This window comes from Taeniopygia guttata, chromosome 1, assembly GCF_048771995.1.
Source record: "Taeniopygia guttata chromosome 1, bTaeGut7.mat, whole genome shotgun sequence".
NCBI lineage: Eukaryota > Metazoa > Chordata > Aves > Passeriformes > Estrildidae > Taeniopygia > Taeniopygia guttata.
This window is the reverse complement of record NC_133024.1, coordinates 38,502,256-38,528,323: the sequence shown is the minus strand read 5'-3', so window position 1 is coordinate 38,528,323 and position 26,068 is coordinate 38,502,256. Positions and strand designations below refer to the sequence as shown.

The 26,068-nt window shown below is 41.8% G+C and overlaps 1 protein-coding gene across 1 annotated transcript in view; it reads left to right on the top strand.

Moving 5' to 3' along the window:
* Window positions 1-26,068, top strand: part of MAML2 (mastermind like transcriptional coactivator 2) — a 210,713-nt gene that overhangs the window by 123,648 nt on the left and 60,997 nt on the right. Inside the window, exon 2 of the mRNA XM_030269692.4 lies at window positions 21,262-22,704. Within this exon, the coding sequence (XP_030125552.3) occupies window positions 21,262-22,704 (1,443 nt within the window). The remainder of the gene's footprint in view (window positions 1-21,261; window positions 22,705-26,068) is intronic.

Below are 26,068 nucleotides of genomic sequence, written 5' to 3'. Positions count from 1 at the left end.
TGTGAAGTACAATTTTCCTTTGCAAAAGCTGAGCTCTTCAGTATATCCTGTTTATCCCAGTGTCACCAAAAGCTATTCTTTAAAAAAAAAATTATATATACGTTTTGCCTGGTATAAGCATTTTCCCTTGAATCTTTTTTAAAATGGTGCCATATTTGCCACTTTCCAGTGTTCTTATGCCAAGATCATTTTCAGCCAACAGCTGCACATTATAGTTAGCAGTTCAGCTAAACAAAGATGGAAGCAGAAAAAATAGTGATTTCTCTTAAAATTTATTTTTAGTTTCCTGGAAAAGAGTTTAGTTCTGCAAATTTCTGAATGACCTGGCATATTAGTTTGCAGCTAATGTCAACCCGTAACATTTAGTGATTATCTGATAGTTTATCTTTTCACTATTTGACAAATATTGTGATAAAGGACACTCGGCCAGTCAGAGAGTAGAGAAGCTGACCTGTGCTGCAAGCACTGGGAAACCAAAAACGAAATGACAAAGACAAAAAACTAACAGTAATCTGGAAACAAAAGCAAAAGAAAACTCACATACAATAGAAAACTTGAAAAGAGGCAAAATAAAGCAATCAATTTTATTTTTAGTTGTTCTCAATCTTTTTCCATTTCAAAGGAGTTGCTGTTCTCAGTGAAAACCCAGCTTTGCTGTAAATGTTTCTACCACTGTTAGAACTGAGCTTGGAGGAAAGCAGCTTGTTCAGCAGTATCTGTTACTCATCAGGGATGTTGTATATTTAAACTGACGCAGGACTGTGCTACAGAGGCTGGAAACATTAAATAACGTGCAAGTTTGTGTTTCCTTGTGAACATAATTGCCTGACCTCTACAGCAGATGCAATTTGCCAAGATTTTCTTAACAAAGGCAGTGACCTTAGTTTACTACATAGTATGAATATGTTCAAGCTTTGGCACTGGTGTATAACACATTCCCTTTCTTTCCTTTGCAGTTTTCCCTATTGTTCAATTTCAACTCACTCTATTTACTTGAGGCCCAAAAGAATGGGCACAAACTACCTGCTCCACCACACGTATTGATTAGGCTGATATTGAATTACAGTTCCTTATTTTAAGAAGTTTTGTCAATGTGCAGTCCTGCAAAGCGTTGTTTATGAAATAAGGCTGTTACAAGGTCAGAGGACTAGCAACCCCGTGGGATGGTAAATGGCATTGCAAACTATATACTGTTAATTATTTAACATGTCTCCAGATGAGTGATTTGAACTGAACTGTCTCATCTTTCACAGCTAAATACTGAAGATGACTCAAAAGCTTTTATGGCCTAAATCATCCAGAGTAATTTACCTCTGAAAATTGAGATGGTAAAGAAATAGGAAAAAAAAAAAAAAAAGAAAAATAAAAAAGAAAAAAAAAGCTGGGTTTCTTACAGATTTGAATTATTGTCCCTTTGCATTTCTTCTTTTTTACCAACCACAACACACCCAGTCTTTCTTCTGTGTTCTATAACATCCACACCAGGCAAAAGACATTAGATGCCAGATGGGTCACTTTTGTACCTGTGCCAGTCTCTGGTGAACAAATATGTGTGAATACAACCAGCACCTCCCTTATCTACTGGATGTTCTCTTCCCAGCCACTAATTTTCATGAAAACTGTAAGAGTTTTGCTTTGCTGAGACTCCTGCCAGTCTGTCAAATCTGGCTGGAATGCACTCAGTGTTGGCAGGAAGAGGAGGAAAATGCAAAGACCCCCAGTAACCCAAATTCCAGTGGTGTGGTGCTCTTTTATGTTTATTGTCTCTGGAAATCGAATGTCCCCTGTGTCAAACACCCAGCCAAGAATATGCTATTTGAATACAACCTTCTATTTAAAAGTAGACTGGAATATGGGTGCATCCTGCAAAAGTTCACCAATGACAAGCTACTTCACATATAAGCTGCCCCTTAAAGCTCACAATAGAGAGAAAAAAACACCTGTACTCCTTTGCTACATTTTCTCTTTATTCTTTAGTTCACCAGTATCTTGTTGATGAAGGACAGATTGAGTTCTGTCCTCCATTATTCTTCAGACTAAGTCGTACGCTGTTGATCTTCCCTCCTCATTTTCTGAGATGGGTCATTCTTTTCTTTTTTTATGTCCTTAATATTGTTCCTTTTCCTTCCATGTTCAACTTTGTCATCATCTCTTTTCTCTCTGCTCTTCTACCCCTGTCATGTTTCTGTCTCATCCTTATGTCCCTGCCTCATAATTTACTCTTTTGTTCTCGGTCCTCTGATCCTCTTTGCTGTCTTCTACTTGAATTGCACTATGCCTGCATGAACTCATGCCTTCTAAAATTGATTTCATCCATTTTGGTCAGAAAAGGGAGTTGAGGCCAACAGGACTGCTTGAGTGGGCACTGTATTAACTCAGGCTCAAGTTTTCCAGTGGAGTTTAAACAGCTGCTCAGCTTTGACACTTAATCTCCATTAATTTTGAGTAGGATTAAGGGGTCTAAATCCCTCTGAGCCTCTGGTCCCAGGTCAGCAACATTATCCATCCCACATTGCAGCACCTTAGCAAGACCCTCACAAAACTTATGCTATAAATGACAGAAGTGGCCAATATATGAGGCCACTTTTTGCTGTTCTTACACCATCTCACCTGCTTCCTAATTAGATTGCAGTAGTGCTGATTGGTGGGGATGTACTTGTGCTTGAAACCATGATAAAAAGCTGCTGGGGGAAGAAGCTGAGAGGGGAAAAGGTCAGAGAAAGATGGAAACCTGGGCACTGTGGGGATGAAAGACTGCCAGTTTTGGATTGCATGATTTCAGCAGGTTCTCAGGAGAATTTTGTCTCTATGCACATTCTTCTCTCTTTTCTGTCTCCAACACTACAAGAAGGAGAACTGAAGGAAACTGTGAATAGGAAGGCAGATTTTCCAGTTCCCTTTGTAGGAATGACCCACTTAACAGATGATACAATCAGGGTATTTGCTCTTTTTTCCTGTTTCCAGTAAGGGATGTTCAAAAGCAAAATGCCCATTTATTGGGATGCCCAGTGTCCAAATTGGCTTGCACAAAGGAGCTAATCTTGTCCTCAGCAATCCTATTTGTTCAGGTGCAAAACAAGTGTCTGCAGTAGCTATCAATCTAAATACAAATACTGGGGTCTAAAAAAAAAGGAAATAAAAGGGAAAAAAAATAAAGAAAAAAAGATGAAAAGAAAGAAAGAAGATAGTTTCAGACAAGCCATAGTGAACCCAAGCAAATTTCAAGTAAATTAATTGTGGAACAACACATTGTATGATTTTGGCATCCTAAAATGGAACATATTCCCTATAAAATGGGCACACTGTGCAGCTTTCTGACATTTCCAAATGAAACAATAGGACCACTAGAATGGAAAGTCTGCAGGAACAGCAGACAAGGAAAGGAAGTTTAGGTTGAACAAAGGTTTTGTTCATTTTTACAGCCCCTATAGGAGAGTACTGCTGTACAGAAGCTGTTAATGATGGTCTGGATTGGATAGCTGAAACCAGTGCCAAGATCTAAATGTGTTTTTACTCCAAACTCCTCCCCAGCTGTCCAGATACCCTGCAGAATTTCCAGCTGGTGTGAACCCCATGGGCTTCTGGATCGGCACAAAAAGGAAGAGTTGGGGGGGGCAATCCTATCCATGGTTTTCAGGTCACCTCGCTTGATAAATGCAATTCACTTGCATGAAACAGCAAACCATTAAGCTTTGTCTGACAAACTTGCAAGTTGACCTAAAGTCTTGGGCTGTAGGAAGGAACTGTGCTGTGCTGAGGGCTTGCTCAGGTAACTATGGCAACCCTGCTTCTCTGTTAGGCTTTGAAAGAATTGTCCTTAAGTGAAAACAGCTCCAACCTACCATCGCTGTTTAATAAATAATCTTCCAGTGGAGGAGGATTCAGGTTCAGAGAAGCTGTGCTTCCTTTCAACTAGGTTGGAAAATAGAAAAGTAAAATTCAGCAAAGCCTTTTTCAGAATTTCCACGACATGACTTTGTTCTCTGGGCACGTAAACAAATCCCTCACGCACTCCTGAGGCTCATCAGAGAGATACAGGCTTTGGGACCTGCTCCTCACAGCAGGTAAATGCAGAATTAGAGCTCATGAACTGCTTTTGCTCATAATCTCCTTGCTGTACTTGAAGTAATTTCTAATGTATATGTCATAATTTTAGATCTACATGAGCAAAATTAGATTTTTTTTTTTTAAATTAGGCAGTGAGGGAAAGAAAAGGAGAGAAGCCTTTTGAAATTTTTCATTCAAGGCCATCGGGGGAGATTCAACCTGTGTAGTTCTGTGATAAATCAAAGTGCATCGGGGTCAGAAAATAACCCTGCACAGTTCCTGAGTGGGAATGATATTTACAGACTTTTCTTTTAGAAGTCTGGATTCTGCCAGGGACATTACATGAGAACTTACAATTTGTTCTTTATAACTAAGAGCCATTTTGAATAGTAGCCAGGCAGTCCAGGCCAGGTTCTTTTAGGCTCTGATGCATCAAGGATGGACCTTAGGGCCTCTTACAAGTTTTCTGTTGGCTTCAGCCAGGGTTGGGTCACTTAGGCATCTCAGAGGCATAAAGGTAGGACACCTTGGTCAGCAGCAGACTCGTTTCTCCTGCCTCTCCCTGCAGTGGAGTGAAGGAGGAATGGCCAAAGCAGCTTTGCCCTGCTGCTCAGGCATGTCCATGTATTTTGAAGACTGAGCTGTCTCTGTTCCAGCACACATTTTGTACTTGGCTGTATGACCTCTTCTTCATGAGATGGGGTAGGCAGCACGATGCATTCAGAAGTGTTATCAGATAAAAATAAGAAAGCATCTGGGGCCAGATGAGCGACTTCCACAGAGAGAGTCTTACAGGTCTTACAGATACCTGACAGGATCTAAGGTACCTTCCAGATCTAAGCATTTTAAAACCTGTCCTGACCAGCTAGGAGAGCTCTCACCCCACCTGGTGACCTCCCTTCCCTCTGTCCATGGGCATGCTTTCTGCAAGGAAGGCAAAGGCACTGAGTGCCACAGTGTGCCCTTTCCTCCCTCCCTGCCCTCTCACTGTGTGAATCCTATCCAAGTTTGCCTGCCAATATCTACTGGTCTCTGCCAGCATAAACAGTGGCAGAGGGCCACAGGGGCTGCAATTCCACTTATGAGGAGAGGAACAATAAGAGATCAGTTTGGTCCAGAAAACATATAGAAGTGTATAAAATGGAGGCATGACAAAAGCAAAGAGAGCATCTACAAAAATTATACCTGTATGACCTCTCCAAAATACTGCAGAACTCTAGTAGGGTCACCTCTATCTTCCCCAGCTCCATAGTCTGGTGGGAGAACTGCAGCTCAGACCCTTTGAACGTGGTCCCATAGGGATGCAGGGTCCAGTGTCATTGAGGAGAGGCACGTGCCACAGTTTTGTCCATTGGGCATCAAGATAATGAAGCCATTAGTAGCAACAGGCAGGAACAGAACCTGGTCACCACTCCAGGACAAGGCAGGGGAAATGCCATGGACAATGCCAGGATGAGTGGGATGACTGAGGAAATGAAAGGAAATGTGTTCCCTGCTGAAACCTCCAAATTTGGAAGATGCCTTCCATCCTGTCAAATTGCTGTTTTCCTGAGATTTGTTGGTTCTTGAGATGAAGATTAAGACTTGCAGGCTCATAGACACTCTCTGGTTATTGTCTATGAGACCAAGACATGAAATCATTAAAAATAACTCCTCTTGACACTACCCAAATAACTCAGTAGGGCTGAGTGACTGTAACCCAGTTTGACCTTTTGCCATTACAAGTACTGCTATTGTGAGGCTGCAGTTTCATGATTTGTGGGGAGCAAATTCCCCTCCAAACAAAGGCAAAACCAGAACCAGGGTGTTATGCACATCTCTAGGAGAGCAGAGTGGAGTGGTCATGCCCAAATTCTCTCTGAGCTGAGGCAGCCCCAAAATCACCACCCTTCTGGGGAGGGCCTGTCACAGGGTATGGCTGAGAACCTTCCATACTCCTCTGGACTAAAGGTTTATCACTGCATTCTATCAAGACTTGCACAAAGTGTGCCTTTGTAGGTGAGATAAAGTTTCCACTCCTGACTGAAAGAAGGGGGGGAGGAAAGGGAGAGAGGCTCAGAGTCTAAGAATCCTAACACTTAGATGTCTTAATTAAAGGTAAACTTTTCCTTTAGGGCGGCTGTGGTTAGAGCAGCAGGCAGAGAGACCTGACAGCACAGGCTAAATAGAGAGAAATAAAGACTCTTTCTTTTTTCTTTTTTCTTTTTTTCCCAAACATTCACTTTGGCCTCAGCCTGAAATGGCTTTGAAACTGCAGACACCTTCATGTAAATGTTCTTAATAAAGGAAAAAAAATCCGCTGCAGGACATTTGTAATCCTTCTGATTTAGATGTTTTAATAATGTGTGAGTTTATCTTGGAGGATGGTGGCTGACCTGGAATTAATGTCTCTGCCAACAAAAGGCTAAAAGCTCAGACAGAAGACTTAAATATAATAATATAGTATGCGTCTGTATGTGTGCATGTTTATATATATACACACACATATATATAGACATATATATGGATGTGCTATATAAACACATCTTTAAGTAATCATAAACACCCCTTAAAAATTATTTCAGCACAAATTAAGGTATAGACAGCAGCTGATTGGCTCAGTCACTACAGAGTGGTGCCTCATGATATATTCATTTCCTATTCTGGTGTGGTTAATTAGGTATTTCAATTTAATTACTGCAGTCAATAGCGCTTTCAATTGAGTGTCTTAAGTGTTCATTTAATTTACTGGAGATTTAATAAGGCAGTGGTTGTATGTAAAGCTGTTAACCATCTGGATGGGCTGCAAAGCCCATCTTTTCTCTTGGGTAGCTGGAGCCTGATCCAAGACACACTGATGTCTACAGCAGTCTTTCTGTTAAATTCAGAAGCTCAAAACCTAGGCTCCTGGGGGAGCAAGGAGGTGGGCAAATGCCTCTGGCTGTGGGCTTCCTGGATGGCCTGTGTGAGAGAGTGTCATTTCTCTTCTGCAGGCATTTCATATAGCAGTAAAGGTAGGAAAAGCAACCCATGACTCAGGGTTTGATAACTGTGAGCTACGAGACTGAGCCTTAGAGTTTTAAGCAAAATTTCAAGTAGTTTCCCACAGCCTGGGTAAGGAGGTGATGAGTTGGGTTACACCTAGGAAAATTTAAAATAAACACACCAATTTGACAAACATCATGCAACTGAATGATCTATTTTACCCCAGTCACAAGGTCTGGCAGAGCTCTTCATCCTCTCTCCACCTCCTATGAGTGAGTCACTAGCTCAGGCTGTGGGTCAGAAAATATGCAGGTCTGCAGATTTTCAGATCACTAACCTTCTGGGAGAAAAAAAGAGGCAACCACTAGATACAAGCATTGCCTCTCATGATTTCAGGGCCTCTCTTAAATGGGAACATGATTTGTTTAGGCAAAAGATGATATAGAATAGGGCTATGATTATAGGATCTGGACTTTATGGCCAGGAGACCTGGCCATCCTATCTTCCTGCACAGATCTACTTAAAGACCAGGCCCTGGTAAAATTGTAAAATACCACAGTAGTAGAGATATACTGGTGCCTAATGATGGTGGGGGGTACCTGAGGGAATTTCCAGGAACACCTGGGTCAGGAGCATCCAGACATTACATGTACCAGTATTCCCTGTACACTGACCTCATAACTTAGATAGATGAGAAGAGGAAAGAAGTGGGGGTTCTAGGCAGAGGATAAATAGCCAGATTCCACACCTCTGCCATGGGACAAGCAGAGGGGGGGTGTTTTGGTGTATCCTAGAGGAGGCCATGGTGACCCCATTAGTTGTCTCTCCCTCCGGGCAATGAGACAAGCAAATGACTGGGTTTAGCCAGCAATCCCCACTCACATAGTGCCAGTTTTATGATGGCAAGAGCTGTAGCTGGCTGGCTGGCAAGCTGCACGTGACACAGGAGCCCCAGGTTCCCCAGGGCTGCGGGCTCCCATGCTCCCCAGGCTTGTAGCCAGCCGGGGTTTAAAAACAAGCAGCAGGAACAGGACTCCAGCACATGAAATCCAGTGAAGAGAAATTCTTCTGCTGCAGAAAGTAGGCAAAAGGCAACTGGAGATGAATAGGCTGCTTGACAGCTGGCAGACACACAGCCTGTCTGCCATAGATGGTAATATAGGCACTGCAACTATTGCAGCATCTAAAGGCAAAAAAAGCAATAAAAAGTTTTAACCTCTGCTAGCCAGGAAAACTAGCAGTGGTTTCAGATGCTGTTGGTGGAGAGAAGCCTTTGTGATGCTTGTGACAGGCAAATGGTCTAGAAAGCTCCACCAAGCTGTGTTTAGGATGAAGGGCCAGGAGCGCCTGGGTTCGTGCTCTATTTGTACTAGTTACACAGCCAGCTTTAAAAATTGTATTACTGCTGTTATTATAATGATATTGCTATCACTATTCATATTTTCTTTACACATCAATGGAGCCTGGACAGCCAGTCTTAATTTCTTACGTGAATGCAAACAGCATTTAGATTTTTGTGGAGATCAGACACCAGACACATTCCTACATTCTTGTCCAATGTTCAATATTTTTCCATGAGTCAAAGAGAACAAGAATGGGCATATTGTGTAAATGCAAAACTCTGCCTTTTTAAACTGACACGATGAATTTCAGCCCTGCCTCCTTGTCTCTCTCCTCCGAGCAGGGGCTTTTCAGCCTGCCAGATTTTGTTACTTACTATCCTTGAAAACAGAGGGAGGGAAAAGTCAGTCCTTGTTAATTCATTGTCCTAGTTACCTAGCAGTGCTGTATCCTTAAGGACTGCTAGACTTTTTTTTTCTTTTTTTTTTTTTTTTTCCTTTTTCTTTTTTTTCCCCCTGCTTTTCTGAGATGCTGAAGAGCTATGGCTTTCCTGCCAGCTCCATTGTATTCCCTCAGTAAAAGCCTGCAACACTAGAGGCACTCTAAAAAGGAGTGAGGAATCTGTTGCAATAGGCATCCAACAAAAGTTCCTGCTGCAATCTGCACTTCCAGTAAATGCTGGTTTGTAATCCAGATTTCAGGCTTCAGGGTTGGTTCTCAATAGAACACTGACACAGGTCAGTGTAGCTGCATCTGTTTACAGCAACGGAAGATTTGGCTCACTGATGTATTGGGCTTCAGAACAGATTCACAAACAAAGCCATATAGGCAGACAAATATCAATATTTAGGGGGTCCCTGGAATTTGAATTTTGCTTGGGAAATGTACCTCTGTGTTTTGTGTATGTGAAACATGTCTGATGGATGACTTAAAGACTGAACTCATCCATGCCTGCCACAGCAAGAGCAGCCCCGGAGGCTGCTCTGATTTGGTCCATATCCCAAGAAAGACTGCATATCCTTCTCAAAGGCTTCTCCCAAGTACAGACCACCATAGACAGAAGTGTGAATGAGAACAAAAACTTTATTTCTAGACAGAAATACCTTTGATTCTTTTTTCAGGTATTTTAATAGACTGTAAAATGCTTATTTACACACCATAAATGAGAATAAATATATATCTACTAAAGCCAGCCTAGTCTAAGTAATATGCAAGGAAAGTTTCACTGAAGTGCTTTGACAACCCTGAGTTTTTGGTTGCTCTTTCTGACAGTGGAAAGTTGGTGAGCACCCTCTGAGCACATTTGACCCAGAGCTTCCTAGCTAAGGATTATGAAGGAAAGAAAGGGCAAAAGGAACTAATTAGATCCAAGATTGATATGGCCATTTGTCCACTAGGAACCAGTCTGCTACCTCCAGAGTTTCAAATATAGTAGCTTGCTGTACAGCCTTTCATCTGTAATGATTTCTAGTCACCATTAAATGGTATCATAAAGGTGAAAGGTTTCACATTAGTTATGAAATGGAAAATTATATTTATCCTGGCTAGTATTTTCAGAAGTATGCTGGGATCCATATTTTGACACCTAAATAGATGTCTGCTTTTCAGAGGTGCTGAATGTGCATTGGTGTCTTTTGAAATTTAGCTGGAAAATAGGGCTCGTTATTAATGTGTTTGACAGTGTCTAAATGCATGAAGAGTATTTTTCAAAAAAATATATAAAGTCCTTGTCATGGAATCTTATAATCAAGAACAGAGAAACAAAGTCCAACGAAATCCATTTAAAGACCTGTATATCTCAATGATCTTTAGATCAGGCTTAGGCAAAAGCATTATTTAGCAACTCAGATTCATCTGATGGAGCATCACTTTGCTCAGTCAATCTTTTGATTGTTTATGTCATTTAAAAACTACTGATCTGATGCCTTCCCTGAAAGAATCTCTGTAGAAACAGAGACTGACATTTCTCATGTACATTGTCATTTATTGCTTTCATCTCCTCCTTCTCCCTCATTGTATATGTCGTTAACTTGGAGACAAGTCAAAGTTATACATATCCTCCATTTGCTCTATGTTCAAAATTTTCCAGTTACATACCAGATCCATCCTATAAGTGAATAACAAAAGGATGAGAAGGAAGGAATACAAATTGCTGACTAGAGGTAAAGAAAAACAGGGGAGCTGGAAGGGGGCCCAGGAAGGTTGTGGAGTCTTCATCTTTCGAAGCAGTCAACACTTGCCTGGACAATGTCCTGAGCAACCTGATGTAACTTTGTTGGTAGCTCTGCTGAAAGCAGAGCATGCAGTGACAAGACAAGGGGGAATGGCTTCAAGTTGCAAAAGAGTGGATTGACATTAGAAATTAGGAAAAAATTCCTTACTGCAAGGGTGGTGAGGCACTGGAACAGGTTGCTGAGAGAAGTTGTGGGTGCCCCATCCCTGAAAGTTTTTAAGGCCAGGTTGGGTGGAGCTCTGAACAACAAGATCTAGTGAAAGGTGTCCCTGCCCATGGCAGGGGAGTTGAAATTAGATGATCCCTAAGTTCCCTTCCAACCTAAGCCATTCTATGATTCTCTGATTCTACGTCAGAGGTCCCTTCGCAGCTCCATCATTTTATGATCCCAAAGGTCTTTTAGGAAACCCTCCACTAAGGCCTCTGCCACAATACTTCTATTTTCTTTCTGTGAGTAACATGGTAAATTAACAAGTAGCTAGTGAACATTTTACTGTGTTAGTGGCCTGCAAAAATGAAGTTTAGGGACACAGCCCTAGAGCTGTACAGCTGCAGAAGGTTTCTGCTGTGTGAATCTAGGTGGGGACTTACCCCAGGGGCCTAGACTCCCTTATCCAAGCCAGGAGAGCAGTTGAAGAGTTCAGCTTGTGCAGACCTACACGTCATTGGTGTGTAGTCTACAAAAGTGATGCAGCTCTGATGAAATGAATCTTGGTTGTAGTTTAGAGATTCTTAGAGTCTTTGGCTGAGATGTTTTCACTGAATAGCTGGAGGAATGCTGTTTCTTGGGATGATTGTGGTACCTGTGTCCATTCTTGTAGGCATGTGTCCTCTGGTCACAGTGTGTTGTGTCAGGAAGGACATGCTATTCTAATCAGTAATTTCCAAACAAGAAATTTTTCTCATTTTGAATTTTCTAAGTCAACAATCACAACTGACTAGAAACAGATTAAAGGCTGCTGTGGAGGAAAATATGACTTTGAGATAGTCTGTTATATTTGAGAGGCCTGGAACTACTGATTTTTCAGTGCTGTTTCTATTTGCATGAGTTCACTCAACAAGTGATCAGTGCACATAGGAAAATAAGCCATTGAGGAAGCATCAGTGGTAATTAATCCACTCACATCTCTTTCACAAAAAAACTGCCATAGCAGCCAAAAATACCTGAAAGTTTTGTGGTAACTCTGTAATTTATTGCCACAGCTGGTGGGGATGGGCTGCTGACTGTGGCTACCCAGAGCACCAGCAATCACTGGGATTGCTGCTCCAAGCATAAACCATAGTGGGTGCTCAGCAGCTGGGCTTCGCCTCAGAGGGGCAGGACAAAGGACCTGAGGGCTGCAGTGTACAAACAGCATCACTCCATCCCTGAGAAGGTTTGAAAGTCCTGCCTAGATGCAATCTCCTTGAACCTCTTTTGCCAAAGCAAATGTTTTTGCAAAGCCAGGCTTTTGCTAGATGATCTGTACTAGAAAATATTCTCATTGTTAACCATAAAGAAAACTAGAAAACTTATTTTCACTTTCTTCAGAGATGTCTCCATGCATTTGACTTGTCTACTTGTGCAACCATCCTCTCATCCTCCTGTGTACATTCATCCTCTGTCATTTCTCACATTCCTTTTAAGCATGATCTTGTAAACTTTTCAGTACCTGGTTTGCTGGGGTTTCCTTTTAGTTTATAGGTGCCTTTTTCTTACCCTGGACTGCTCTAGTCCCCTCTATTCACACTGACCTTTTCCAGCTCCTGAAGCATTCCTTCCTGCATGATTCCTTGGTTCCAAACCTTTCCATTCAGTCTCTCTGGCCATTTTCATGTGTTTGAACTCTTTCAACCTTCTCATGAAGATGGTACTTAAAGAAAGACCAAATAACAAAAATTCACCTGAACATGTGCCAGTCCAAGACAACAAAGCATTTGGGCTTCTTGTAACCTGCTAATGCCCTTCCATAATGATCACAATTCCATATTGATCTTCATATTCCAGAATGACCTAGATACTGGTCAAATTAATCCCATTTTTATAGTTTTCCTCCAGACTCCTAAAGTGTTAAAAATAGAGGAGCTGTGAACTTGTATCCTTACTAAACCTGGAGGTATCTCATCAATATCAATGACAAATATACTGGGGGAGACACACAGTTACCTTGACATGCCTACAAAAGTCATCTCTTTTTCCCTTGCGCCACTAGTCCCCAGCAACCACAGACTAATTTGATCCTCGATGTTTAATATTTTTCATCCCCTTCTAAATATGTCATCATCACCTTTTATAAGTCAGCATCTTTCCATTTCCTAAAAAATGATCAGTCCCTCTTTAGACCTTGATGAGCTCTGAATCTCTCATGCAGTTCCTCAGACTCTATCCACTTTGGATGAGAAAGTGTATCATTTCACTGGGATTTAATTTATTGCTGCTCAAGTTTGCTAAATAATCTCTTGATCTGCAGTGAATCAGTTAGAGTCTTTATATATAAACTTTCATCATTTTCTTTTATTTGTCCTTTCCATTGTCCATTCTCTTCACAGGAATATCTTAAAAGCTCTCCAACTGTTGTTTCAAAACCCTCCAAAGCCCTTGAAATTTTTGCCTGTTTTGCTCAAATAGGTCCAAATCTTGGTCTGTCCTGACACTGCACATTTAAGCTGAAGATTTTGAAAAAGACTCTTAAGTACTGCTCTTACTTCATGTCCTTAGAGGGGTGTCAGCGCATGATGGGTGAGCGCCAGGGGGAATATGCTAATACAGGTCAAACCCAACCTTCAAGTAAGTGCAGCAATCTTGTAGGAGGCCTCTTACCACAGGCCTGGATTTGATCCTAAATATCACTTCCCCACTGAAGTTTTGGCAGAGGGTCAGGACTCCTTCCTTCTAACAAGAAGCCATTTTGCTCATTAAGTGTATTAATTGATGCATGATGGAAGGCAGCTCTCATTGACGTGGGCCCTCCTTGTCCTGGCTGATGGAGTCTGATGCTGGAAGCATGACTGGGTAATAAGCTGAAGGGATGTTTCTTTTCCAATTGACAAGTGGTGACTGTATCTCCTGTGAACTGTAATGTACCCTGAAGAAGACCTCAAGGCCAAACAGTTGACTTGAGTGTCCTGTGTGACGTATTGATTTGCAGGAAGAGAGAAACAGTCTAAATATTTCCTTCTTTTCCAAGTCTGGATGGAGGGCTAGTGTCTTCCTCCAAGGACTGAACTTTTGATAACAGAGTGCTTAGACAGGTAATAAAAGCCCACATGTGGGCATGGATATGTGCTCTAATGAGCCTACAGAGCAACAATTTGGAAGTAGCGCTGAGCAGAATACCAGGACCAAAGTGCTCTCAGCAGTCTTTCCTTAGGTGAAATCTGCTGTTGATCTCTAAAAGGCAAATCAAATAACAGCAACATTTTTAAGGATTAGGATCTTCCTGTGCAAGACAGTATGTGTTTTTAATACCTTAAGCTGACTTATGAAACTGGTAAACAATGTGGAGGGTGGTGTTGGATGACCTCTTTTACATGCCTGATCATCCTGTCAGCATTTATAATGCATTTGATATTTCCTTCTCATCAGGATAGGATCAGTTAAGCAGTCCTAGTTCCCAAAGCTCAGGTTGCATTATGCTTTGTTCCACATTTCATGGTAATAAACGTTGACATAAATTTCTGTAGATTTCACACAAAGTGATTGTTAATTTATTCATGGCTGAAAAGGAAAAGAAAAAAAAATTTAAAGAAAGACAGAAAGAAAGAGCAAGCAAAAAAGACTCCTCCAGAAGACAGATACACAGCTTGCAAGATAAAAAATACAGATCTTTTATGCCTATTTGTTTTGCACACAGTAATGACTGCTACACTCTGATTAGCAATCTTGACCTAGTTAAAATGCTATTGTTTTTCTGTGTTCCTATTTTTCTAAAAGACTGTGACTAGACATGATATTTTATAATTCATCAGATGTAAAATCTGCATAAAAATATAATTATTGTGCTTCAGCAACCTGGACCAAAGCCCTGACATTATGTTTCTAGGCAATACACTGTAAATAATATGGATGCATTTTTAGGTTGGTATGTTCAGTTGGCAAGATACATAATTTTTCAATAAGCAAAGGTAAATTGTGGGATTTCTAAGATACTGATTGCTATTCCAGCCGTGTCCCAGCTAATGAAAATTAAGTGGATACTTGTCAGCCAAGAAACATCCTTATTTTTCACTATAAATTCAGTTTTAGTGGCACTAAACATTACAATAAACAGGGAGGAAAATTGTGTTGCCTCTCAGTCAGCTTTATTATTTCCAGTGGTGCCTACATCTAAGGATGAACCAGAGTCAGGACACCACTGCAAGAGGTCTGCATGGACACCTGGATCAGAAGGACAGGCATGGGCAGTGGGGAACTCTGGGATGCATAGAGCAAAATTCTCATGGCAGTAAACCCTGGTCATCCAAGTGGTCCCTGGAGCTGGTTAGCTAAATAGGAGGGGAGTGAGGTAGAGTGGAGGTGTGCTGTCTCAAGCTGCCATGCTCACCAACAGTGTGGGGCTGAAGGCACCTGTGTGTCCTCCTCTTCCTCAGGCTCAGAGAGAACACTTTGTTCCCTTCTTATGAACACAGGGTGGGTGGCAGAGGACACCTGGAGCTGAGCCTCTGCAACCTGACCAGAGCAAGAAACAGCTTCTGCTACCCCTGCACAGCTCTTTGCACCCAAGGAGGAGCCCCCTTGTCCTAGCCATGGTGCTGGGAGGACACACCAGCTCTCAGGGCTGCTCTCCATTGTGTGCAGTGCCCAGGCCTCCACTCTGTCGCTCAGTCCTGCATGAAAAATTAATGGTGCTCACCAGAACAGCATCACCCCGCAGACTGGGCTTTGTCAACTCAGAGTGCTAAAATCTCTCTGAAGACAGCTCTCATGCTTGCATCCTCAGCCATATCAGGTAGATGCTGTAGCTGAAGACAAAAGATTAAAAATAAATGTACTTGAGTAGTGCAGAGAAAGTGAAGAGCAGAAGGGCTGGAGAGAGGTTCTCAGAAGAGGATCACACTACTGAGATTTTCAGGAGAGACACCAGGGTGAACCTGATTCTCCTGGTTGTGGGAAGGAGGGGGAACAATCAGAGCCAATGGATTTCAGATGTGTAGAAATAGTGGCGATGGGAACCCTCAAAACTGGGTCTGTAGTCAGAAATGGGCCTTGAGGGTTCCTGTGTGATTGTGGCATTAGGAACTGTGGTGGCCCCAGAGATGGCATCTCAGAGATGGTCCCTCATCATCTCTGTGTCAGCCCCAGGGTGCCTCTGGGGCTTTGAAGCTGGCCATGGTGTGAGTCACCACAACTATCCTGTCTGGCTAAAGGAGTAAGAAAAAAAGGACAGAGGCATCTGGTCCTGCATGCTGGGAGATGCCTGCAACAGGGAGGCTCTGCATTGGTGTGCCCTGGTCCCTGCTGGAAAGGTGCTCCCCATCTTGGCACAGCTCTAAACACCACAGGAAGTGATACTGCTGGCAGCAAACACTGCCAAACACTATTTTAAAAATTGAGAGTTGCTGTCATTCAGAATCAGGCTCTAAGCCTCAAGGGCAGCTTGCTAGGTCCAGTCCTGCAATGCAAAGGTGCTTTTACAGCATAAATATCACTCAGCATATTTTCCTCCTTTGAAAGGTATTATTTTTTCTAATTTTCATTGTTTGAATATTTTTCATATTTTTCCTGTAATTCCTTTACCCTTTTGCTTTCCCAGCTTCATGGAGTATTTTGTTTCCAGTGCAGTCGACACATACTGTGAGAAAGTCTAGATAATCCAAAATGGGCCTTTTAAGGTGAATTTGTTTGCTGCTTCTACATTTAAAGCACAAAATCCAGAGCTGCTTTTTCTATCATCAGAAGTATTGCTCCACAGGAACTGCTAGCACTGCCACACTGCCTGCTTCACAGTGTGGGGTCTCAGCCAGTAGCACCTTGGGAGTCTCATGCCTGTTATTCCACCACACAATGTAAGAACACTGAAAACCTTTGTAGGAAACTGTGAGAGCTGGGAGAACAAAGGTGGGAGGATCCTTCCTTTTATGTCTTTCACTAAAAGGCTTAGTGGGGACTTAAGACTATCAAACTGTGGTATTTTCTCTGTAGTTTCCTTTGGGGTATTTTGGTGTTTTGGCCCAGTCTTAAGTGTCCAGCTATAAACATTTCAAAATGATAGTCTGATACTGAACTAACATCTCTGTACAAGGCCTTGATCTGTAGGCACTACAGACTTACCTGGGCAAGTCGGAGGGACAGCTTGTATTTTACTTGTTGTGAGAGCTGTGAAACTCAAGGTGCTGCATGGTTAGTCTATGAGTTCTGCTGAGCACTGTGCTCCTTCCTACACTGTGTTAAATGACATAAAGAGCAATTTCTAAAGGAAGTCAAACTGAAGAAGTCATATTAAATGCGCAAAAAATAAGATTTTCATTGAAAGAGAAACATGATAGACTGTATTATTTCCTGCTGACACAGACAATTCTTTTCTTGCTTATATTGGATAGACTCTGTGGAAAGATTTATAAGGTGAATACACATGAGTAATGTCAGAAATGTATCAATGATGCGATAAAAATATTGTTAGATATGGATATTTTGGAGAAAACAATCTCTAAAATTTCTCATTGACAAGCTGCGCTTTTGTATAAAAACTTTTTTTTGTTTACATTTTCTGGAAAAAAAAAAAGAGCCAGAAAAAAAAAAATAAACAAAATCTTCTAGTTTTATACTGAGTAAAAAAAATTAAACCAAGAGAAAGGTGAAGGAAAAACCTTTCTGTTTTTCCAAAAGAGAAATTATTTGGTACCAGGATTTGATGAGCCCTAATTTTTGGTTCAGTGGATTTCCTGCTGATTTGGCCTGGTGTCAGAGAGCATTAGAAAAAAAACTGCCTCTCTTAAATTCCTTTAAGACTCTGAATAAGTTTTAAATATAAAATTTATAAATATTATATATGTCCCTCTGCACAGGACATGGTATCACACCGGGTCATTTAGATCAAGTCATCTCTAGAGTTTGCCCTCTGCTGTCCCCAAGCATTTTGTCCAGGAAGAGCACTGGGCTGTCTCATAGAAATGATCTCCAGAGGCTGAGTTTTAACTTCAGAAGATCAATCATCCAGCTCTGCCTTGCTGTGAGTACATGAGCTCACAATGACTCACCAGAGCCTGCTCAGCAAAAGGTCTCTCAGTAGCACACGCTGCCAGGAAATGCTGGGCTCTGTGGTGCTTCCTCCAGTGCTGCCCACCTGCCTGTGGGATGGAGCTGGGCATGGAGGGCTTCCTCCTCTCCCACTTACTGTCATGTCACTCGTTTCCCATCACAGGGCCTTTCAGTATTACACAGTTCAAGCAGTTTGAGATGTTTAATCACAAACCTCTTTGATCTGAGGAATGTGCCTGTGTATGTTATAGGAACTTTTGCTTTATGTTTACTGACCCAAATCAATCCTAGCTTGCAAATTGAAAGAGATGGAGCCTGAAATCTGGCAAGTTGTTTTTTGGGGTTTTGTTTGTTTGTTTGTTTGTTTGTTTGTTTTAGGGGTTTTTTTTGTTGGTTTTTTTTTTTTTCCCCTTCTGAACAGTCTGCTTTGCTTGGGTAAAAAGGGCTTGCATACTGACTTTTAGTCAGAAATTGAAAAACGCAATTACTAGAAAAATGCAAAGATTTCAGTGATGGTACCCTGGTCCTTTCCTTTCTTAAAAAAAAAAAAGAGGCATAATGCTGGGGCAGCAGTGCCCCACAAAAAGGCAGTGTTCAGAGGGGCTTGTGATGAATGCTGCTCATCTTCCTGAACAAACACAGACCTGTCCCCTGGAGTCCCTCCCTGACATATAATTGGTAACAGCTCAGTGCAAGGAGGTAGAGGGGGCTTCATCCCTGTGGGCTGATCACATCCTTCCCATGCCCTCTCCCTCCATATCCTGAACTCATGGGGGATGTTGAAATCAGGACCTTTGTAGCAGCCTCAGTTCCCTACACCTTTGCAGCCTCACTTGCTCTCATTTCTGCTTTAAGGTGTGGACATCTATTGACTGATGGTGTTGTCAGCATTCTGAGGGTTATGTGTGCAAGATTTTGGGGAGATGTAATAAGTTAGCACTTGTTATTCTTTAGAAATGTACAGTCCCCTTTTTGTTAGGCAGATGTCATGAAACCAGGAGTCCTCCAGGACATGTTAAGGGATGTGTCTGGAGATCATGGTGCTCTGCCTGGCTCTGTTGTTGACTTGTGTGTGGCAAACCACTTCCCAGCTCACTCACCTCATGCTGCTATCTGCTAGAACCTACTTCAAATGCAGGAGAGAAGCAGATACTACAAACAGCACAGTGTAACACCTGCATTTTTACATATGTCAGAAAGCTTAGTGCAGGTGCCCTGAAAATGTGGAGTTTTTTAAACAGCTCCCTCTGCTTCAAAATGTCAAACAAACCTAAATTAACTCAGCAAGTCATATTAACCACATAGAACATATACATATGCAGGGGATGTAAACTTCATTATCTGTTCAGGCTTTCTGTCAGCAACACATCTGAAAGCAAAATGTGCTGTCAAATCATGTATTCTAATGACCTGCGGACTTCCCCATTTCCCAGGAAGATGAATTTGAGTGTACGAGCATGGTTTCTAATAAACACACTGACAGCAAAGATGATGGTAAAAGGAAGTGCAACTTACCTTTTTTTTGTTCCAAAGGAAAGTACAGTGACTCATGTGTCAAAGGAACATGCTAATCCAAGACAGTCTGTGCTCTTTTCAGTGACCACCAAAGCCTCTCCCCAGTCAGGGACACCTAGTGACAATTAATTACTCTTGCATGCACATGGTCTGTAGACTTACACAAGCAGGCATCAACATGTTGTCCTTATGAAAACATGAATCTGTGATTTAAAATCTATGCTGGAAATTTAACTTGAAATATGAAATTGGATTTTCAGTATCAGAGACAGACATTACAAACTTTTTTTTTTTTTAATGGCCAAACTCAAAGGCCTGATGATGCAACGGAAGAATATGTGGGTTTGAAGGAAATTTGTATTTCTCAGTTAAACTCTTTTCAAGCAATTAATTGATATTCACACCAGAATGAAATTTTTCAGATCTGGAAGTTATCTGGGAAGAGCTTTTACCTATAGGCAAGCCTGAAACTGAGGGGCATAGAGGCCCCAATAGAGTATTACACGTCCATGGACTTCTGTACATGAAGCTCCATAATGAAAATAATGTGGCTGGATGATCTCATAAGTCATTCTTCCTCACTTAACTGGAAAATTAGAGTTCTCATTTCTCTCTGCCCTTTGCAGCCCCCAAGGTATCACAGTTTGTATGGGCATTATTTTCTCACTGGTACACACAGGTATTTCTCAGATGGCACTGTCCTGATGCCTCCGGGCATTGTGCTTCTGCCCAAGTGCAGAAAGGAAGATGAGCTGTGCTTATTTTCCTGGCACTGCTCATGGCTGAAAGGGACAATGTGTGCGGCCTCTGCAAGGGTTGCATGTGCACGTGTCCGCTCCTTGCTGCGTGCCCCTTTGGTCATGGAATCATAGAATCATTAAGGTTGGAAAATACTTCTAAGATCAAATGTACAGGGCTAAATATAGGACAGCCACCCTTGTTTTAAAGTGATCTGTTCTTTTATGAACCGTGTTCAAAGCAACTCTTCTTGAGGGCATCTGAATCTTACTTGAAGGCATATGTACCAAGTCCAGGTTTTCAGCTCATGGGACTGACATCTCTGTTTTCGGTGCACAGGGTGGGAATTTGTGTGTACAACCACAGCAGATGAGTAGATCAGGCAGACAGAGCCATGAACCACTTTTCTTTCAATAGGCCTATGGGGCTGGTGAGCAAATGGAAGTATCACTGTAAATATCCAAGGAAAAGAAAATAGAGTTACAACTCTCAGAGCAGTGTTGAGTGAACTGTATGTTTTATAAGAGATGTTTCAGGATATAAACAACAAGGGCTTAATGTATTAATATACATCTTTGGGAAATAATCTGTCAGTACATCATGGACCAGACCCTTGGCTGACATAACCTGACATGGCTCCAATGAACTCATTCTCAGTTTTCAACAAGTAAATATCTAAGGTTTTTAATTATACACATCTCTGGCCAGTATAAACCTACATGATCTAAGGATGCCTTGATCTTGTGTGTGCCATTATAATGTGGACTCTTGGACTCTACAGGTGTCAAAAATGGTTTTTTGGATCATGTACCAAAATTGGGAGAACGAAAACCTTCACCACCAGATAGGCACAAGGGCAGATTTCATGACTGCATTTGTCACTGTTGTCTAAAATACTTTAGATCTGTCTGGCACACTTAGATTGGAGTAGATCTGGAGCAAAGGGGCTTTACCAACTACAGCTCTGGCTACCTCCCTCCCTCATCACACCTGTAAGGGGAAGGGTGTCTGTGATGAACAGGAGGCAGCAGTGCTAAAAAAACGTTGATGGCAAGGGTGGTGATGGCAGGGAGATTCACCACTTACAGCCTATTTGCCTACAGTTCTGCACAGCTTAATTGACGAAAAAAAGCCCAGAGGAGCTTTCTGAACTAAGCAATGCTTACCTGCTTGTTGTCTTTCAAGCAATTAAATTATTTCTTTGGTATCATTTAATGATTTTTTTTTTTGTCTCTGCTTCTTTCAGCTTCAAGGCTCCTTGAAGAGAAAGTTGGTGGTAAATCTGTCGCCTGTCAACAAGAGGCCCAATGGTGTTTCAGAGAGTTCTTTCCTTGATATTAAGAGGATAAGAGTGGGTGACAATATCCCAGTGGGACAAGGTGGACAACATGTTAACAATTGCCAAAGCCAGTCAATGTCAGGAGCTATGACTGTAGGGCAAGGATCACAAAGAAAGGCCAGCAGCCTAGCAAACAATACCCATGCTAGTGGGAATGATATGTTTAATATGACTTTGAAAGAGGTAAAGAAAGAACCAGGAGAAACAATGTCCTGCAGCAAACACTTAGATGGCCAGACATCCCATGAGAACATGTTCCCTAACAGATATGGGGAAGACTCATGGGACCAAATGATGGATCTTGAACTTCAGGAACTGTTTAATGAGCTGACTAACATATCGGTGCCACCAATGAGTGATGTTGAGCTAGAGAATATGATAAATGCCACGATAAAACAAGATGAGCCATTCAACATTGACCTTGGGCAGCAGAGCCAGAGGGGCCCTGTGAGATCTCTGCAGATGGATAAGATGGTGATAAAAAGTGAGTATGCAGCAGGCATTAATCAGGCTCCTGTGGGCTCCCCACAGATGAGGCCTTCTTCTACAGGTCCAGCCTTCACTATGGCTACCACTGCCATGTCTGCCTCTTCACCCATCCCCTCGGTGCCTCAAACACAGGTGTCGCAGGTTTCTTCTGCGTCCAGTCGGCCATTGCCTAACTGGCAGGAGGTGTCTCATGCACAGCAGCTCAAACAGATCGCAGCCAATCGGCAGCAGCATGCCTTGATTCAGCAGCAACAGCAGCAGCAGAACCAGACAGCCAACTGGTCCACTCTGTCTCCATCAGGACCTTCCCCTGGACCCTTTGTGCAGGAGAAAATCCCCAGTCCCTCTTTTCGCCAGCAGCAGTTCAGCCCACAAAGCTCAGCGATGCTTGGGGTGCCAGTGAATGGAAACCAGACAAAAGGGATGAACAACTATGTTTATAAACCAACCACTCCCCAGAGCAATCCCATGGACATAATCATGCAACAGAAGCCTCAGGACCTCAACAGAAACTTTAGTGCTCAGCCACCTCTAGAGCAGCATCATGGCAACACAAAGCCTTTGTTTCACTTTAACTCAGAGCAAACAAACCAGCAGATGCCTTCGGTTTTGGGTTCCCAAAACAAGCCTGCCCTTCTGCACTACACCCAGCAGGCACAGGGTTCAGGTCCCGTGCAGCAGCCACAGCAACAGCAGCAACAACAGCCGCAGCCGCAAACTGCTCAGCCTCTCCCAAACCAGTCTCTCCAGAGGCCACCTAATGTAACCCTAGCAATGCAGCAAAAAATGATGCTTCAGAAAATGCAGCAAAGCCAGCAAATCTCAGGTTTGCAGTATCCAGTCTCTCAGCAGCACAGACAGGTAAGACAAATTCCTCCTTCTTTGCTACAGAATTGTTCTGGTCCAAGTACTAAAAAGGCTTTTCCAGCCTGGCCTCATTGCTGCAGGAGATGTGTCCTGGTGGCACTTAATGACCCTCTCAGCATGCACTTCTGCAGAGCTGGTGATGGCACATTTAGCACCTATTCAGGTGTATCATGGATGCACATTTAGAAGAATTTCAAGAAGCACATGCTCATAACCCTTTTCTCTTTATGCAGTGGAATGAATATGTCACTGCTATATATTATGTAGATACTTGTCAGAAAGGTGAGATAGTAGTGCAGATGCAAGTGTATTTTGGACTCCCATCTAAGATTTTCTAGCTTACAAAAATTTAGGGTCTATTAAAAGCCAAAATTTTAATGAATTCCTATGTTATCTTAGACAATGTGTTTTACAATGTTAATTTTTATGCCATCATTTTTCTCAGGGAGGCAGGGTTAGGAAATTTTTTTTTAGATATCTTTTGACTGATATGACAAAAAAGACTGTTTGCACATTTGCTATCACTTTGGCAAAGAAAAAACTAAGATTTATCTGTGAGCTTTCTAAACACCCATCACAATTCTGGGAATATTCTGTGCATAAAATACATGCTTAGAGATTAAGGAGAAGTTTGCCACAGATATGTCTACAATTATATTCCGCATAGCCAGCTCCCACTGTGTTATCATGAGACAGTACTCTGACAAGATCTGCTGCTTTAGCCTAGTTGTGCTATGTCAAGTCTCTGTGCACCCAGGTCTCAGACCCCAACTTCCAGACCTGCCAATCAAAGTAAGAATGTGCAAACTTGCTGTAGCCTAAAATCTGGAAACCAGGTGCAAAACAAGCAAAACATATTTGACCTTGGAATGTTTAGGTAACTTTGTGTAATTTAGGTGGGATTTCATCTCAGCATATTTGAAGATATGCAATTGCAGTATAGGTGTGGAGATGATTTGTAGATGTGAAAAATGCTTTAAGAAGCTACCTAAAAATGAAAGCCTAAATTTTCCATGGACTCTCAGAAAGTAGCACTGTGAACGAATCACTCCAAGCTGGAATTTCTTCTCCAAACTGGATGAAGAGGCTGATGCTTTAAAAAGAGTAAATTCAGTTGTATGCCTGCACACCTTCTCCTTTTAATTGTCTTAAATTTCCTGAGCAACTTACCATGACTTACTCCAACAAGTCCCTTAGCAAGAGGTACCAGGTGAAACCTATGGGCAGGTGTGAGAAATTACTTTGTTGAAAGATGCTTTAGAATGAGTGTTTGCAGGATGCAAGCAGAGCTTTGCTGTTTTATGGGAGGTGTCTGCAAGCTGCTTCTCCTTGAGCCACTGGGTGCTCTCTTCTTAGGTGCATTTGCCCATTCTCTTAATAGATAAATTTTAACAGTTTCTTCATTCAACCATGGTGAAACTTCCAGCAATCTGCCATCACAGGGGAGACAGACAGGACTTCTGCAAACACTACTGTTTTTCTGAAAAAAACCTGTGAGGTCACATTATGGAAAGGCATAAAAACATGAGAGCAGCTCTGCTTGAGGTAATATTAACTATTTGCTCTGTGTCCTCTTGGGCTGCTGCTCAGGGAGGCCAGCCAACAGGATGATACTTGGCACCTTGGTCCTAGTAGTACTTGCAAGATTTACCATGAGTGTAGCAGGATTTCTCACCTGTGAGGCCACAAGAACTTTGGTTTACGAAACTTGTCCTAAGTGAACTTTGCTGAGTGCCAAACTTTAGATATCACACCAAGGAAGGGGTTTTGCCTGTCACACAGACTTCCTTCTGCCAACTAATTTTCCAATGTTTTTTGTCATCTGACCTCTTCCCACAGCTGTTTCTGCAAGATGTGGCTACCTGACCCACAGCACAGTTGAGAAACTTGGAAGCTTTTTAGACAGAGATTATGGGGCTTTTGCAGTAAGGATGCTGGTTTTCTATGCTCTAGAGAGATAACTGGTTATTTTTTTAGAGATCCTTAGCAGATATTCCAAAGTGCTGATGAAGTTCAGCATATCAATTATGTCTCGCTCAATTAGAGTATTTTGTAGTTACTGGAACAATACTTAGAAATATAATTGGTCCATGAATTACAGGGTTTTTAAAAAGTTTGAATGTAACCCTTTACCTGGCAGTATTTATGAGTCCTGTAGACCCTTTAGCACCTGCCTCCACTGCTGCAAGAGCCCACCAACCCCTTGGACAGGGCCTACTTGCCATGTAAATCTAGCTATTAAATCAGAGGGGCAGGAGACACTGCTAGTATTAGCTTCCATTAAAGACAACAAAGGTCAAAGCGACCTTGTGGGTCGACTGCTGCTGATTTTAGCAATGGGGACATTACCTCATTTAGGCTGCATAGCCTGCTTTCCTGAAGGATCATCTCCCACCTCTGAGTATTTCTACACATCATTAAAAGTAATGCATGATTAATTACCAGCATTTACTAATTAACTTCATGATTAATATTTGTTTTACTCATGCTCTATTTCTGCATGAGGAATCAAGATTTAATTCTGCTTGGTATCATTCAACTCCTCCTCAGATCATTATAAGACCATCTCACAACTCACTGCAATGCTTTGTAGCTGGTAATGTGAGGGCACATTCACAAAGGACTGTGGTGACACTGCCATCAGAAATCACTAACTGGAACACTGTAAGCTCATATTTTTAGCAGAACTAGCTCACTCTCTGGATTTTTTGCTCCCCAAGCTTTAAGAAGATCCCCAAAAGACATCTGAGCTTGGTTTTGTCAGTCCAAACTGGCTAACTGGAAATGTAAGGCTTATAATTTCTCTGCTTGTCATATTCCCTGTACGTCAAATCAAAACAGACTTACTGAGGGATTTGCTAATTAGATGTCTTTTGCCTCTAGGGAAAAGTCATAAAAATGATGGAAATCATCTTGGTTTCCTGGAAGGTTGATCTGAATGGTTTGTTTGCCTCTCTCCTTTATTCTCCATTGTTCTGGGAAAGATTCCTTTGTATTGTCTATCTGAATGTAACATACACAGTCATGAAAAAACTCATGGAAATTCAACACTCTCTTTGTTTAGGAAAGACTTAGAAGCTCCAAATTCTATACAGGTTTAATCAGGTTTGTGATACTTCTAAAGAGCCTCAGCTGAAAAACTGTGACTGGGCCTGGGTAGAAGTCTAACTTCACCCTTTTGAAGTATGTAGTGCAGTCAGTGAGAGATGCTTCTGAAATAAGACTTAAGATTTTTGAACTGAAGACTTGATGATTTTAGCTACTCCAAGAAATTCCACACACATTTTCAAAGTTTTTAATCAGCCAATATATGTGTTCAATAACATCTATTACTTTTCTGTGAAGAATTAAAAATAAA